We start from the raw sequence: 12833 nt of genomic DNA on the forward strand, positions 1-12833 counted from the left end.
TTCTCCTGTGGTGGAAACCATATTAACAAGGTGTGTCATTTTCTGTGTGTACCTTGAGCAGCCAGGTGAGCACAGAGTCTCTGTAGGGAACAAACTTGCTCTTGTTCTTCCCTGCTCCCTGGTCAGCCAAGGCAGAGATAACTAACCCTAGAGTGCTGAGAGACCTAGAGAAGGGGACGCAGTGAGGGGAGAGGGTAAAGGGGGGAGGCAGAGAAGGGTAATGGGGACAGAAGGAAACAGAGAAAGGTCAGAGACTCTAATTCATCAAGGCAACATCGGCCTGAAAGACTGCAGTGCAAGTGAAATAGTCTTTTTGTTGCTACAGTTATAAGTGCGGTACACAGTCTCCTGCCAAGCCACGGAGGCTACATCCATCTTCTACATTTTTTCCTTTTTTGAAAATGCATCAACTCTGCTACGGCTATACCTGGCGTCCGCACTAATTACGACTATTAGGCTACGCTGAAGTCCCTGTTTTAGTTTGAAAACTCCAGGGCTATGTTATAGTCTGGACGGGCAGAAACAGAGATGTTGAGAAACGATGACATAGACACTCACAACCACTTGCTGATTGGGTCTTTTCAGTCCCGACATAGCCTTCGCTGATTCGTCAGGCTCCTATCACATGACCCCTTCCAGTAGAAAATAACTAGCATTATTAGCACTGGAAATCACTCAGCGTCTTCATTTCTGTGGCGTTTGTTCATTAGCTGTTGTCTTACTTATTGATGTTGCTTCCTTCTTTCAGTCGTTCCCCTGCTGCTCCAGTCTTCGCTGCCCGCTCGCTGCCTGCCAGATCCACCAGACTCAGCTTGCTCACTTTCTCGCCAGTCGTCTAGAGAAAACAGAAACATACAGATGTACAAATGGCCATTGACTCAAATTTACTTCTAAAATCCCTCAGTCTATCATATCCACTGTTACTAATTCTGTCTTGCATGGACAGAGCCATGCTGCAGCCATAATGGCAAAATTCTACTTATCATATTTAAAAGTGAAATTTATAAAACTAAATGACTAAGATAATATAAGATTATATCAAGTTGAAAACATACAGCATAAAAATTTTGTAGCTATCCATTATGTTAACTACTAGAACATGATTTGTTTTCAGCATCTCAGATGTGAACATTTGCTGCTTTTCTTTGTTTTATTAGTGGAAAGTAAATGTGTGGGTTTTCGACTGTTGGCCAGACAAAACAAGCACTTTAAAGACATCAACGTGGGCTCTAAATGAAATTAATGTTTGACAGTGAATGTTTCATGTAGAACCTAAATCTTTAATCGTCTGAATGATTTGCAACATTACTGTAAATAACACCAGTAGCTGTCATTCATGCAATTCTGTTAATGGATTTGTTTGTAGCTCTGTCATGACGGTGACAGTTTTGGGTCTTTTATAGCATCCATTTTGTGTCCAGCTGTACTGCTTCTCACAATATGCACACTGTATCTTTTGCCTTGTAATAGCTTTTTAACTTACTATTATAGCTACAATTATATTATAAAGAATCATACAAGCCTTGGTTACCTCATATTCTAGTATTCACTGTCTATGTCACTGCTTTTTATTGAGTGTGAAAAAGGACACTTATCAGTTTATCATCTATGACATATGAGGTGTACGTTTATTCTTTTACCAGTAAAAATATTATAAGTATAAGCATTGTTTTGATCATGTGGCGTCAGAGTGTGTGTGTGTGTGTCTTACTCCAGACTGCAGGTCAATGAGTGTGTGTGTGAGGATGATGTTGAACACGGCGTGTGATCTGCTGCTCTCTTCGTTCATGTTTGTGGCCGCCACCGTACGAGATTTATTTCCCTCTGACATGAGGGACTCAATGTCCTATCACAGATGGAAACAACACAAACAAACATGTCTAGTCCGTATCCACCATTATGAAATAACTTTTTTTCTCTGTTAGCAACCCAATGTAATGAAAGCAAAAGAAAACAGAGCAGAAATTAGATATACTGTAGTTCATAAAGTGTGTTCCCAGAAAACCCTGCAGTACCTTGTAGCTGGCCACAGCCAACCGGGACAGGCCATCAACGTAAGGCCCTAAAACTTTGTGTTCTCTTACTCTCAGCGCTTGTCGACTTCTACTGAAAGAGGAAACAGAAGACACTCATGTGACAAAAATGATAAATTAAAATGTGTTTGTCACTGCTTGCTAAGAAAATCAAATAAAACAACATTTGTTATACAGCAACAACATTTGAAGAGGGGGAAATACTCACAGCCCCATACAACAGACCAAAATATAATATCTTAGAAGAAAGAAATGGAAAACACTAGGAGATGGATGTACTGTCACCTTCGTATATATGAACCAGGAACTTTGCTCCAAACTAAAATTTATATACAGTGATTAAAGTGAGTATTTTAACTAAAGAACTTTGCACTAAATCATGGGAGGACAAAACTGACAAGAGGGTTGTGTTTGAGAAGTTGTTTTTGTATCAAACAAGTTAAAGAATAAATGAGGAGGTCCAGGAGGACCTGCTGATCAAAACAGAGCCAAAGCAAGGCCCATAGATTTTATACACAGGGTCAGGCAAATAAAATATTTCAGTGACTCCCCGTTTTAAAGTCAAATGTACAAAAAAAGCATGTTTCTCACCCTTTGGGGTCGAGCAGGTCCCTGACCTTCTCGTTGTAAATCTCCATGTATGAGACCTCCACAGTGAAGCTTTCTCCCTCTCGGGCCTCTTGCACAGTCCTGCTGAACAGGGTGCTGCAGAGCCGAGGGATCAGACCAGGCTGCTCTGCCGAGCCCATCATGGTGTACGACTTCCCAGAGCCTGAAGATGCATAAAACACAGTTGATGCATATAACTCCAAATATCGAGGAAAAAATAAACCAAACGGTGTGAAAATCACAATTGTAGACTGTTGTTTAAGGTTTAATAATGACTTGAAGAGGATTTTGAAAAGTCATAGGCGTTCAGTTTTGTAAGCAAATTAACATGGGTTGTCTGTTGGAACCTGACAGATTTCAGGGATTTGGTGCAATAAGCTAGTGCAAGACAAAACAGGCCAACTTGTAATTTATCATAAATCTGGGGAGGACTGTTAATGATTCGAGCAGTGAAAAAAATCTGTATGACTATAAATAAACAGCACACCACTTCTTCAGCTTTCATGCAAATTTGACGAGAATAAATTAACAGTGTCTGAGAGGCAACGATTCAGATGTGGTACAAAATGAGACACCCTTGAATAAACAGCTAATTAAACGGCTTGTTGAGACACAAATTTTGTCTGGAAATGTGAAGAGAGGACTCTGACTCTTCCAGGTGAACAGCAGTGTGGATGATTATAGTGCATCATTCAAACATTCAAAACAATGATGTGTCTTATAGCTCTTTTGGTCCTATTTATGAAAACTAAATCCCTTTTTGTTTGTCTGTTAGCAGGATTACACAAAATTTTAATTTTTGTTCATTTCTCAAGAAACTATTCCAGAGATCTTAATGAAAAAAACTGGCATGTGAAGAGAGCTAATATCTAAGAACAGGTCAAATTTGTAGCAGATAATGATCCAGATGTACGTGATATCTGACGAGGAATTTAAACATTACATTCTTCATCCGCCTGCTGCACCAGCCCTGAATCCTGTGTTGCTCTTGTTCAAATGTATGAGCAGAGAACCTCTCTCTGCATTGTGCATGTGTGAAAGGCAAACTGCGGAGAAAGTCTGGATCCAATTCTCCTAACAGAGATGTTTGAAAACGGCTATATAGAGACAAACAACCATTCACACTCGCTAAGGATGATTTAAAGTCTCCAATCAACTTAACTCCAATCTGCATGTCTTTGGACTGTGGGAGGAAGTCAGAGTCTCTGGAGAAAACCCATACAGACACGGGGAGAATGTGCAAACTCCACACAGGAAGAGCTCTGCCACGCTGGGATTCGAACTAGAAACCTTCATGCCGCTAGGCAACAGTTCTGACCACCAAGTTACCACCATAATTTGAAAAACTACTTAAGGCACTTCAGCTCACTGGATGCAACAACACCCTCACTGACGTCTTAATATTCTGTAGGTGTAATAGAAACAAAGAATAGGTCTTGTATCATGGTTCTTAGATGTTTGCACATTTACCTGTCTGTCCATAAGCAAAGATGCAGGCATTGTAGCCCATGAAGGCGTTGTCCAGCAGGCTCTCCCCAAGGCACTGGAAAACTACATCCTGACCTGCACACAAAGCAGAAAACCAACTTTAATACCTTAAAACAAAGGAGAAGCACAAATCTATATTTGTGTTTTTTCAAAGCAGAAAGTGTGTGTAAACAGCACTAAGGATTTTTCTGGACAGATACGTGTGGGACTTACTGGTCTCTCATTTTCTATAGAAGACTCAAAGCTCAGAATAAACATGGTGGGAATTTTATTCACATTGAATCCATGTGACTCTGGCTGTTGAAATATTAACACCCCTAGCATTGTTTTGTTCGAGACCATTACAGTATACAGGCCCACAGAACTAATCGAAGGGGTAAACGATGTGTAGCTCTGCATCCTGCCCTCCAAAGAGTCCCTTTCTTACCCTCCATAAATAGTTCAGAATATCAGGAAACACTCTGTCAGGAGATAAGTTTGAGGAATGACTCACCAAAGCAAGTGTAGTTACACATGAGCTAAAAACAGAGCAACAAATTTAAGCAGAGTATGAACCTCACTGTAGAACTGTAACAGACCTTCAAACTTGTCCTTTTGAGATTCGTCCATGGACCAGAAGCAGTAATCATAGGCAAAAGCCTGAGGACAAAAACACATGATACACACACACAAATACACCATTATTAATCAAAGAAGGCATCAAATCACCACAATATTTAATGTTATTCAAAATTTAACACTTACCTTTGGCTGATTCCTGGGGACAGAAGAACGAGAAGAAAAAAAAATCAAAGTAATTAACTGGTGCCAAAATAAGTTGTAAACAAACTAAGCGGTTTATAATTTCACTGTGACTATCAGAGCCATGTGGAGTCACACACCAGAGGAAACATAGCGAGCTTGGTACGTGCCCAGATAACAACATGAAAATATTTATCACATGGCAACAGAGGCAACGCTAACAATACCGACACTGTGGTCCAGCTGAGACACACTTATTAAGAGTCTGAACAAAGCAAGGGGAATGTGATAAATTACCACAGAGTCGTGATTCAGCAAACCTCTCACTTACATTCAGAATCACACATTCACAGCTGGAATCTGTCCAGGTAGCAGCCGCAGATGGCAGAGAGAGTATACTACTACTTTATCTTCTCACTGACATTTTCTCAGCCAGTCTGGGAAGCCTTGAATCACTGACCTTTCAGTCACAAGACTCCATCTCCAACCAGTCGGTCAGTGGGCTTTCAGGTGGGGGTCACAAGCTAATTTTAGTTGGTTTACAAGGCTCTGATATGATGTGGGGTCGCATGCAAAAGAATAATTTCTATCTGCAAAAATTGTTTTCTCAATTCATGAATTCAATTATCAGTTTAGGGAAATTCTAAAATATTTATTGTAATTTCCCAGACTCCAAGGCGATGATGCCTTGGTCCGAATATTTCTGGCGAGTCTGCCCCCAAAAATCAACAAACCACACAAATAAATAAATCTTTCCAATTGTTGTGTTTTTTGTGCATTTATTCTAAGCAAAATTAACTTAGTTTTCTTCTCTAATAACTGTTGTTCACTCTGCATATGTATATATAATGGCTGTGAAGAGATATTCACCGCTGATGGATAAAGGTTAAAATTAAAAAAATAAATGGTGTGTGTGTGTACACTTGTACTTGTACATTTGTGAGACCCATTTTGAACATAGACCTGAGAGAGGACAGTTTCTGTGCGGTCCTCACTTTTGCAAAGGCTTGCTTGAAGGTTAAGACCTTTTGACTTAGGTTTAGAATTAGGTTTAGGTTAGGCATTTAGTCATGATGGTTAAGGTTAGGGTAAAGGGCTGGAGAATGTATTATGTCAATGTCACTAAGACAGAAGTAGCAGAATGTGTGAGTGTGTTTGTTTTGGGGGGGTCCTATTGTCTTAAATCGTCCATGCTTATCGGAATTTTCTCCAGCCTGCTCACGTGCTGCATGTCTTTCTGCTTGAGGGCGGACGGGTAAAAATTAGTGACATGTCAATGCTGTGACTAGCTGCTTCCAAGCAGACTTGTGCACTAAGAACAGTACAATGGACAACGCTGCTGAGAAGGAACAGCAGCGCAAGCAAAAAAATGTGACGTGATTGCAGGTCAAAGTCAGCAGAGTAAGAAGGGAGAGTTTCAAGGATAAGGAATCAAAGGAGTCGTGAGTGTAGTGAAGTCTGAGAAACTGTCGACTGATTCATCCTCTTTGTTTCACTGTGAGGCTTAAATCTCTGCATTCATACCGAAACATTTAAAAACCATAGTTGTCACATTGTTTTAGGTTCATCCCAGAGCAGACAACAATAGTATCCCACACATCAGTCAGCAAACAGATCACCACATTCCAGCGAGCAAACGTCAAACTTAATTGTCAAACATGTTCTGTGCTCCAGTGCAGCTCCATGGTGATGTCCATCACATGTATAAGACGAGGTAGGAGTCTGTTTAAGTTTAGGTTTGGTTTAACACATGGGTCTCAGTGTTCACCTCCAAGGCTCCCCTTAGCTAAGTTAGCTTGGGAAGACAGTCAGGTATTTATCAGCTCACAAGTCAGATATAAGGAGAGTGAACATTGGACTTACTCATATTCTCTACATTTGTCAGGTGGCCAGAAACATGACTCCAAATGAATTATAAAGTTTTGCTTTCAGTTTGCCATATAAAATGAGAGGTGCTGTGTCATGTGTTACAGCTCATCAAATCAGTTACGGCAGCAAATAATTCAATAACAAGAATTCTTTGTGTGAAAGTTGTACTTCAGAATGAGTCAGGGTGATGGTCCGTGTACGACACTGTCCGAGAACAAGGACATTTAACCATAATACTATAAAAAGCCTGCTCAAAGAAATGAGCTGAAAACCACCAAAAGAAAACAGATTACACATTTCCTTTGTTGATATGTTTTGCAACATGCTGGGAATTTAGGATGTAAACTGAACTCAGTGACAGCACATGAATAAACTATTCCAACATAACAAAATTATTTGAAAGGAAGAAATAATAACTACAAAATCACTTTGGGCTAGGCTACAAAAAGTTTGTTTGCAAGAGACTGTGGGACTAAAGTTATGGTTCTTGGGGTGAAACAAATCATCTTTAAACATTAGCACACAGTCTCCAGGGAAGCCACATTTGTACGATGGTACCACGGTACCACACGCAACTCAAAACACGCACACACACAAATTCTTTGCTTAGGCAGAAATTTCTGTTAGGGGTTAAAAAAGGCTGCAAATATAGTCATGGCCACACACATGAGGGGGCTGTTAGGAAACAAGGCCTCACTATGTGAGCCTTGGCTGGTGCATGAAAGAGCAACATTAAGTCCTGTCCTCTCCTTGACTGGCAGGGACATTCCTGAGATAACTGGCAGAGCCTCACAGCTCCAAGGAGTCACTAAAAGAGAGGGAGGAGGACGGTAGGTCAGGGAGTCTCTGACCAACAGGCTGATAAAACTACACAATCCCAGATCTGAGTTGTTGGTAGCACATCCCTTTTGGGTGGAAATTGCAAATACTGTACATACCAGTTCTTCAAGTCAGGATATGAAACAAAAACATTCTGATAAAGATCACTGCAGCAATCTGAGGCAAACTTTGCAGTATGTGCAGGAAACTAGGATTAATAAAAATGCACTTTTAACTTGTGGTACAGGTTTCCCAACTATTTGGGGGCCCTCAAGTTATGAAAGCGGCGACAAGGCTTCATTAATCTCCACCACAGGGTCTGACAGCTCCCGCTGTATGGGCCTGTTTGCAGGTACCAAGGGTGCAGTAATATATTAACACCCCTGAGGCTCAGTTCAGCCGTTCAGTTAAACCTGTCAGGCAGTGAGCTGACTTAAGCAAAAAGTTTGTAGCACTGCATGGTTAGCCAGTGACTCCCCTAGCAAACAAAGCTTTTCTGAGCACAGACGCTCTTAATAGAATAGAGTCTACTGGGAAAGAACCTAGTGGAAACCAACACCTTCTAGTTAAAATGCTTGTTCAAATAGTTAGCGTAATTTGTTCATTCACTCCTGCTTTCATACGAACCTGGTAATAACATGAATAATAACAACTTCATCCATTAATACAAAGTACAATGTGCTGCATAACAAGAGAGCAAATGGTTAAAATACCATTGGAGTGCTACACAACAGAAAACAAAGAGAAAGTACACAAATGACAGTGGTAGTAAAATAATAGAAATAAAATATAAAATAGCCTGGCACAACTCAGGGATGTGCCTTCCAAAAAAATTACGTTTTTAGTTGAGATTTAAAAGAATGTCTCAGACAACCTTATTCCCTTTAGGCAGTTCATTACAGAGCCTTGGGGCCCTGATGGCAAACACTCCCCCAGTTTTCAGCTTAGAATCAGGAAGTGAAGGAATTAAAAGCTCAGAGATCAAGCCTCAGGCCAGAATCAATGATTTTAAAATCAATAAAATGAAACCGGTAGTTGACGTAAAAACTATAAAACAGGTGTTATGTGTTCATAGCCTATAGCTGCTGAATTTTAAATGCAATCGATTCAAGGTTAATTATTAAGACCAGAGAAAAGGTTGTTGCAGTCATCAAGGCGTGAGGTGATAAAATCATGTATGAGCATTTCTGCACCTACATATTTTTAATTAATCTAATTTTGGCAATATTTGTGAGAAGGTAAAAAACTGTGCTGGTCTAGATTCATGGGATCTTGTCTGCTTGTCTGTGTTGGACCAAGCCTGTAAAACCTGTTCATTTTGAGCCACAAAGAAGAAACAGCTGCTGAAACGTGTCAGGGCAGAAAAGACACTTTCACAGATACATTCACACATTTGAAAAAAAAGACATATATATGATATCTATGAAATATGAGCCTATCTCTATCCACAAAGACACTGATTCATACCAGCAAGTGAGTGGAGGGTTGCCAAAAGACATATTTACTGAACAATGTAACCTGAGATGCCTCCAGCATGTACCTGCAGTGCTCTGACTCACTGCTACAGGAAGAGAGGAGGAGGTCTGGACTGCTTTGTCAACAGCAAACATACAAGGAGGGATGCAACACAATCAATGCATATTTTGTGGCCACAACATCTATTATTTTGTTGCTTTTTTGATACACAGCTCTGATTTGAGATCTTATATTGCACCGTCAAACCAAAGACAAAGTAATTCCATTCTGAATCCTGAATGCGACTCCTGATACTGTCCCCCTCTCTTTTGTTATATTGCTTTTAATCAGGGCTCGACGGAGCAGGACTGAGCTGGAACAGTCACACCCTTTGTAAAGAGAGGAATGATGTAAGGAAGGAGTAATAGAAGGAGGTTGGGCGGGGTGAGCCTTTCGATCTGAGCTTCTTCCAAACAACTGGGTGCTACCTAGTGCGAGTCTGTGCGAACTCCTCTGCCAGCAATCCTGAGGGAAATAAATCTATGGAACTCCTGAACTTTATATGCTATAAGATGTGAGCAAACTTGAACAGGGCAAATATGAGCTAGGATTCAGGTCCAGGTAGTGACACCCTGCTGTTGTCATCCTAACACAAAGGAGATGCCGGAGTAAGAGAATAAGAGAAAAGGCTAAACTGTGGGTAACCCAGCACCAGAGAAAGACAAAAAGCAGAAAAATTAGGAAAAATTGTAAACTGCACTAATGACTACACGATAACGTATCATCTGAAACCCTGCGCCTTACCGAGGGTCTCCTTTGTTCATGTTGGTGAGGGCTGGATGCAGGACTGTCTGGTTCCCCTCCATCTCCACCACACATTTTGTTTTTAAGTCTTTTTCTGGATTTAAACAGAAGAAAAGAAGAAAACATTTCTATTTTTAATGATGAAATGAAAACATAAACAACTTCCAGCAATCATTAATGTTGACAGGTGAGCCGGGTACAACATAAAACATATAGATGTGAAATGCGCAGTAAAAACACATTCTCTAATCTTAATAATGCACATAGTGAAATAATTTCAACCGCACTGGTCATATAACTATCCTTAGGCATCTCTGACACAACAGGTGGCACACAGTACAGTGTGTGTGGGTATGTGTGTATGTGCATGAATTAGTTGTACTCCTAATCTAAATGCATACAGGCCAACATGGAGAGACAAGAAATACTTGTATCGATGATGATTCTTCTAGGACTCATCCGTGCAAACATTAAGAACAGTCTACTACTGAGCAGACGATAAGAAAAAACATTGTCATGCCTCTTCCTCATTCCTGTACTATGGTGGAAGGTTTTAAAGGCAAGGACAGCACTAGAGCTGGAGACAAGGCATATGTCTCAAGCATTTTTGTGATGTTATGGTTAATTTTGGAAAGGTATATTTGTATTTCAGTAAAACAAAAATTGGAAATCGAATTGCAAAGGTGGAATGAGAGAAAAGGGTAGTAAATCATGCTACTGTTGTTCAGGAACACACCAACGTCTGTAAGCTGAAGCCTTGGTCCTGCTCAGCTGTTGTCAGAGTTATTTAGGCCAGTGACAGTGCATTAAACATGTCCCTCAGTAGGCATTACAGTCCATTTTCTGTCAGGATGTGATGTCAGTGTCCCCTCAAGAGTTTCCACTTCCACACCCCGTGGCACTCCTGCCAAAACGTTCCCAAAAGAGGGGTAAAATAGAGCTTTTCAGAGCCTGACAGAGGAAAAAAGTAAACTCTGTAAAACAGAGGAATGGAGCCACAGTTGTTTGTCCAACACTAACTGAACTAACTAAGTTAGTCGTGGCCTCACAAACTCAAAGAGAGCAAACACCAAAACAGATATGGTGCGCTGCAGAGCTGATAAAGTTCCTCCAGAGAGGGGGACAAGGTGGCTGACGCATGAAAAAAATACATGAATGTGCTGCTGTATGGACTCATAACAGAAGTGCTTCTCTGACATTATCAAACTCACCTCTCCTGTTCATGGGTCGCACACGAACAGCGACCTTTACATTGGAGTCACTGAGGCTGTTGTCATCCATGGTGCCACTGGACCTGTGGTATTTGAATGAATGGACACAAGTGAAACCAGTTACATTATGTACAGTATGTACTTATAATAAACTCTTAAAGTATGGTTAGATGCATTATCTTTCCAGTAATGGAAAGTTACTAAGTAAATTTACACAAGTAATCCTGAACTACATCTCCAGCAGTCCTCTGTTCATATTTGTCTCAAAGCCTTTGTGTAACGTAATGTAACGTAATGTAACACATGCTGGAGTAGGAAATTCACTGCAACACAGCAACTCCTCTTCTGTTTCCATCGGTGCATGTTTTCCACAACAACAACACCATAACTTGTCCCTGGTACGAAGCAGCTGTGCACCACTATCCTCACGACATGGTGCCGCTTCACTCTTTCTCCTCCATATGCAGTGTAGTTCCCCCGTAATGTGTTCAGGCTTATTTACTACACTTTGAATATAGTTTTCTTCCATATCTACTGGATTATTGTCTTCAAGTTGTTGTTCTAACTGGGTGGTTTCAACCAGGATGTTTTGACTGAATGTTTGCCATAAACCGACGAATAAAGTGCTGTTCTTTATGTGCTGAGAAAATTCTAAATCAACGCCTTAAAAAGCCTCTTGCATTCGCTGGAAAGTGCATCATCACAAAGATGTAATCAAGCTGCTATTCTGAGCTCATGCAAAAAATAATTTTTAGAGGAAAAACGGTTTTCACAGAAATGTGATGATCTTATGATGATGATCAGAACATGATGCAGTAGATGAGACGAACTATCAGTATGTAAAGGAGTTCCAATGAGCTCAACCTTAAACACCTGAATGAATGCAGCAGTGATATCACTCCAAAAGGGTCAGACAGAACGGTGGGACATTTTACTGTTCATACTTTAAGTTCATTTTGCTGACACATACAAGTAAGGTTTTAAATGCAGGACTTCGATGGGTATATTGAGAAATTACTCCTTTATTTGAGTAAAGGATCTGATTACCTCTATCGCTAATTTCCCTGAATCACACCTGATCACGTCCATTTATTCACTCAGCTCCTGAAACTTCTTGGCGTGAAATTACGACGTCACTATAAATAAACCCTGAGCGACCGACCTGCTGCTCGATTCAGTGACATTTCCCCTCAACCCCGAGTCAAACACACGCGAAGACATGACGTGTTCGTCCGTGAGGAGCAGCGAACTGACCGTGGGAAGGAGAGCGCAGCAGATTCTGTCCCGCAGCCTCCTTCGAGTGCGCACACGGCGGCGGCGGCAGCTAGCATGGGACGCTACAGAGCCGGACACGGAGGAGACGTGCGAACACGTTCAAAATGAGAGTTGATAAATGAAACATACCGCAGGACGGTGGAGTCCAGAAACCACGGTGTCTATGTGGAATTAAACATATCATAAAATCTACTGTTACGCCAGTGCTCGGCTCATTCTCCCGACTCGTCCACCTGTTGCATTTCCTGAAACTTCCCGCAGAGACCAGTCAACCCATGTCGACTCACAGCTAAAGGGATTTGAGGTTTAACTGAGCTTCAGGTTCACGCACACACGCACGCACAGACGCGCCCGCGCACACGCACGCACACACAGATGCAGACGGGCACACACAGACTTTGATGAAAGTTACTCACACTTGTATCACAGACATCAAACTGTGTCGGTGAATCTTTATTAGAAACTTAATGAAGCTGCGGGTCTAAACCACAGGTCTTCGCGACGCTTTACGACAGCTGCCGGCGCCCTA

At 41.1% G+C, this 12833-nt stretch overlaps 1 protein-coding gene across 7 annotated transcripts in view; it reads right to left on the minus strand.

Annotated features, from left to right (window-relative positions):
* The window catches only part of LOC109632445 (kinesin-like protein KIF13B), a 33630-nt gene extending 20816 nt beyond the window's left edge, over window positions 1–12814 (minus strand). For 3 of the 7 annotated variants that reach the window (XM_069515525.1, XM_069515524.1, XM_069515523.1), the window contains exons 1-11: window positions 12284–12553; window positions 11030–11112; window positions 9819–9912; window positions 4875–4887; window positions 4709–4769; window positions 4113–4205; window positions 2625–2805; window positions 2016–2106; window positions 1712–1846; window positions 723–835; window positions 53–164 (exon numbers count right to left, since the gene is read on the minus strand). In XM_069515525.1, coding sequence (XP_069371626.1) covers window positions 53–164; window positions 723–835; window positions 1712–1846; window positions 2016–2106; window positions 2625–2805; window positions 4113–4205; window positions 4709–4769; window positions 4875–4887; window positions 9819–9912; window positions 11030–11112; window positions 12284–12360 — 1053 coding nt within the window. In that variant the 5' untranslated portion in view covers window positions 12361–12553. Of the gene's footprint in view, window positions 1–52; window positions 165–722; window positions 836–1711; window positions 1847–2015; window positions 2107–2624; window positions 2806–4112; window positions 4206–4708; window positions 4770–4874; window positions 4888–9818; window positions 9913–11029; window positions 11113–12283; window positions 12575–12720 lie in introns of those variants that run through there. The other 4 variants (XM_020091706.2, XM_020091709.2, XM_069515522.1 and 1 more) reach the window with 4 other exon arrangements.
* Between the last annotated feature and the right edge of the window lie 19 nt (window positions 12815–12833).

The sequence above is a fragment of the Paralichthys olivaceus genome, chromosome 19 (genome assembly GCF_024713975.1).
Source record: "Paralichthys olivaceus isolate ysfri-2021 chromosome 19, ASM2471397v2, whole genome shotgun sequence".
NCBI lineage: Eukaryota > Metazoa > Chordata > Actinopteri > Pleuronectiformes > Paralichthyidae > Paralichthys > Paralichthys olivaceus.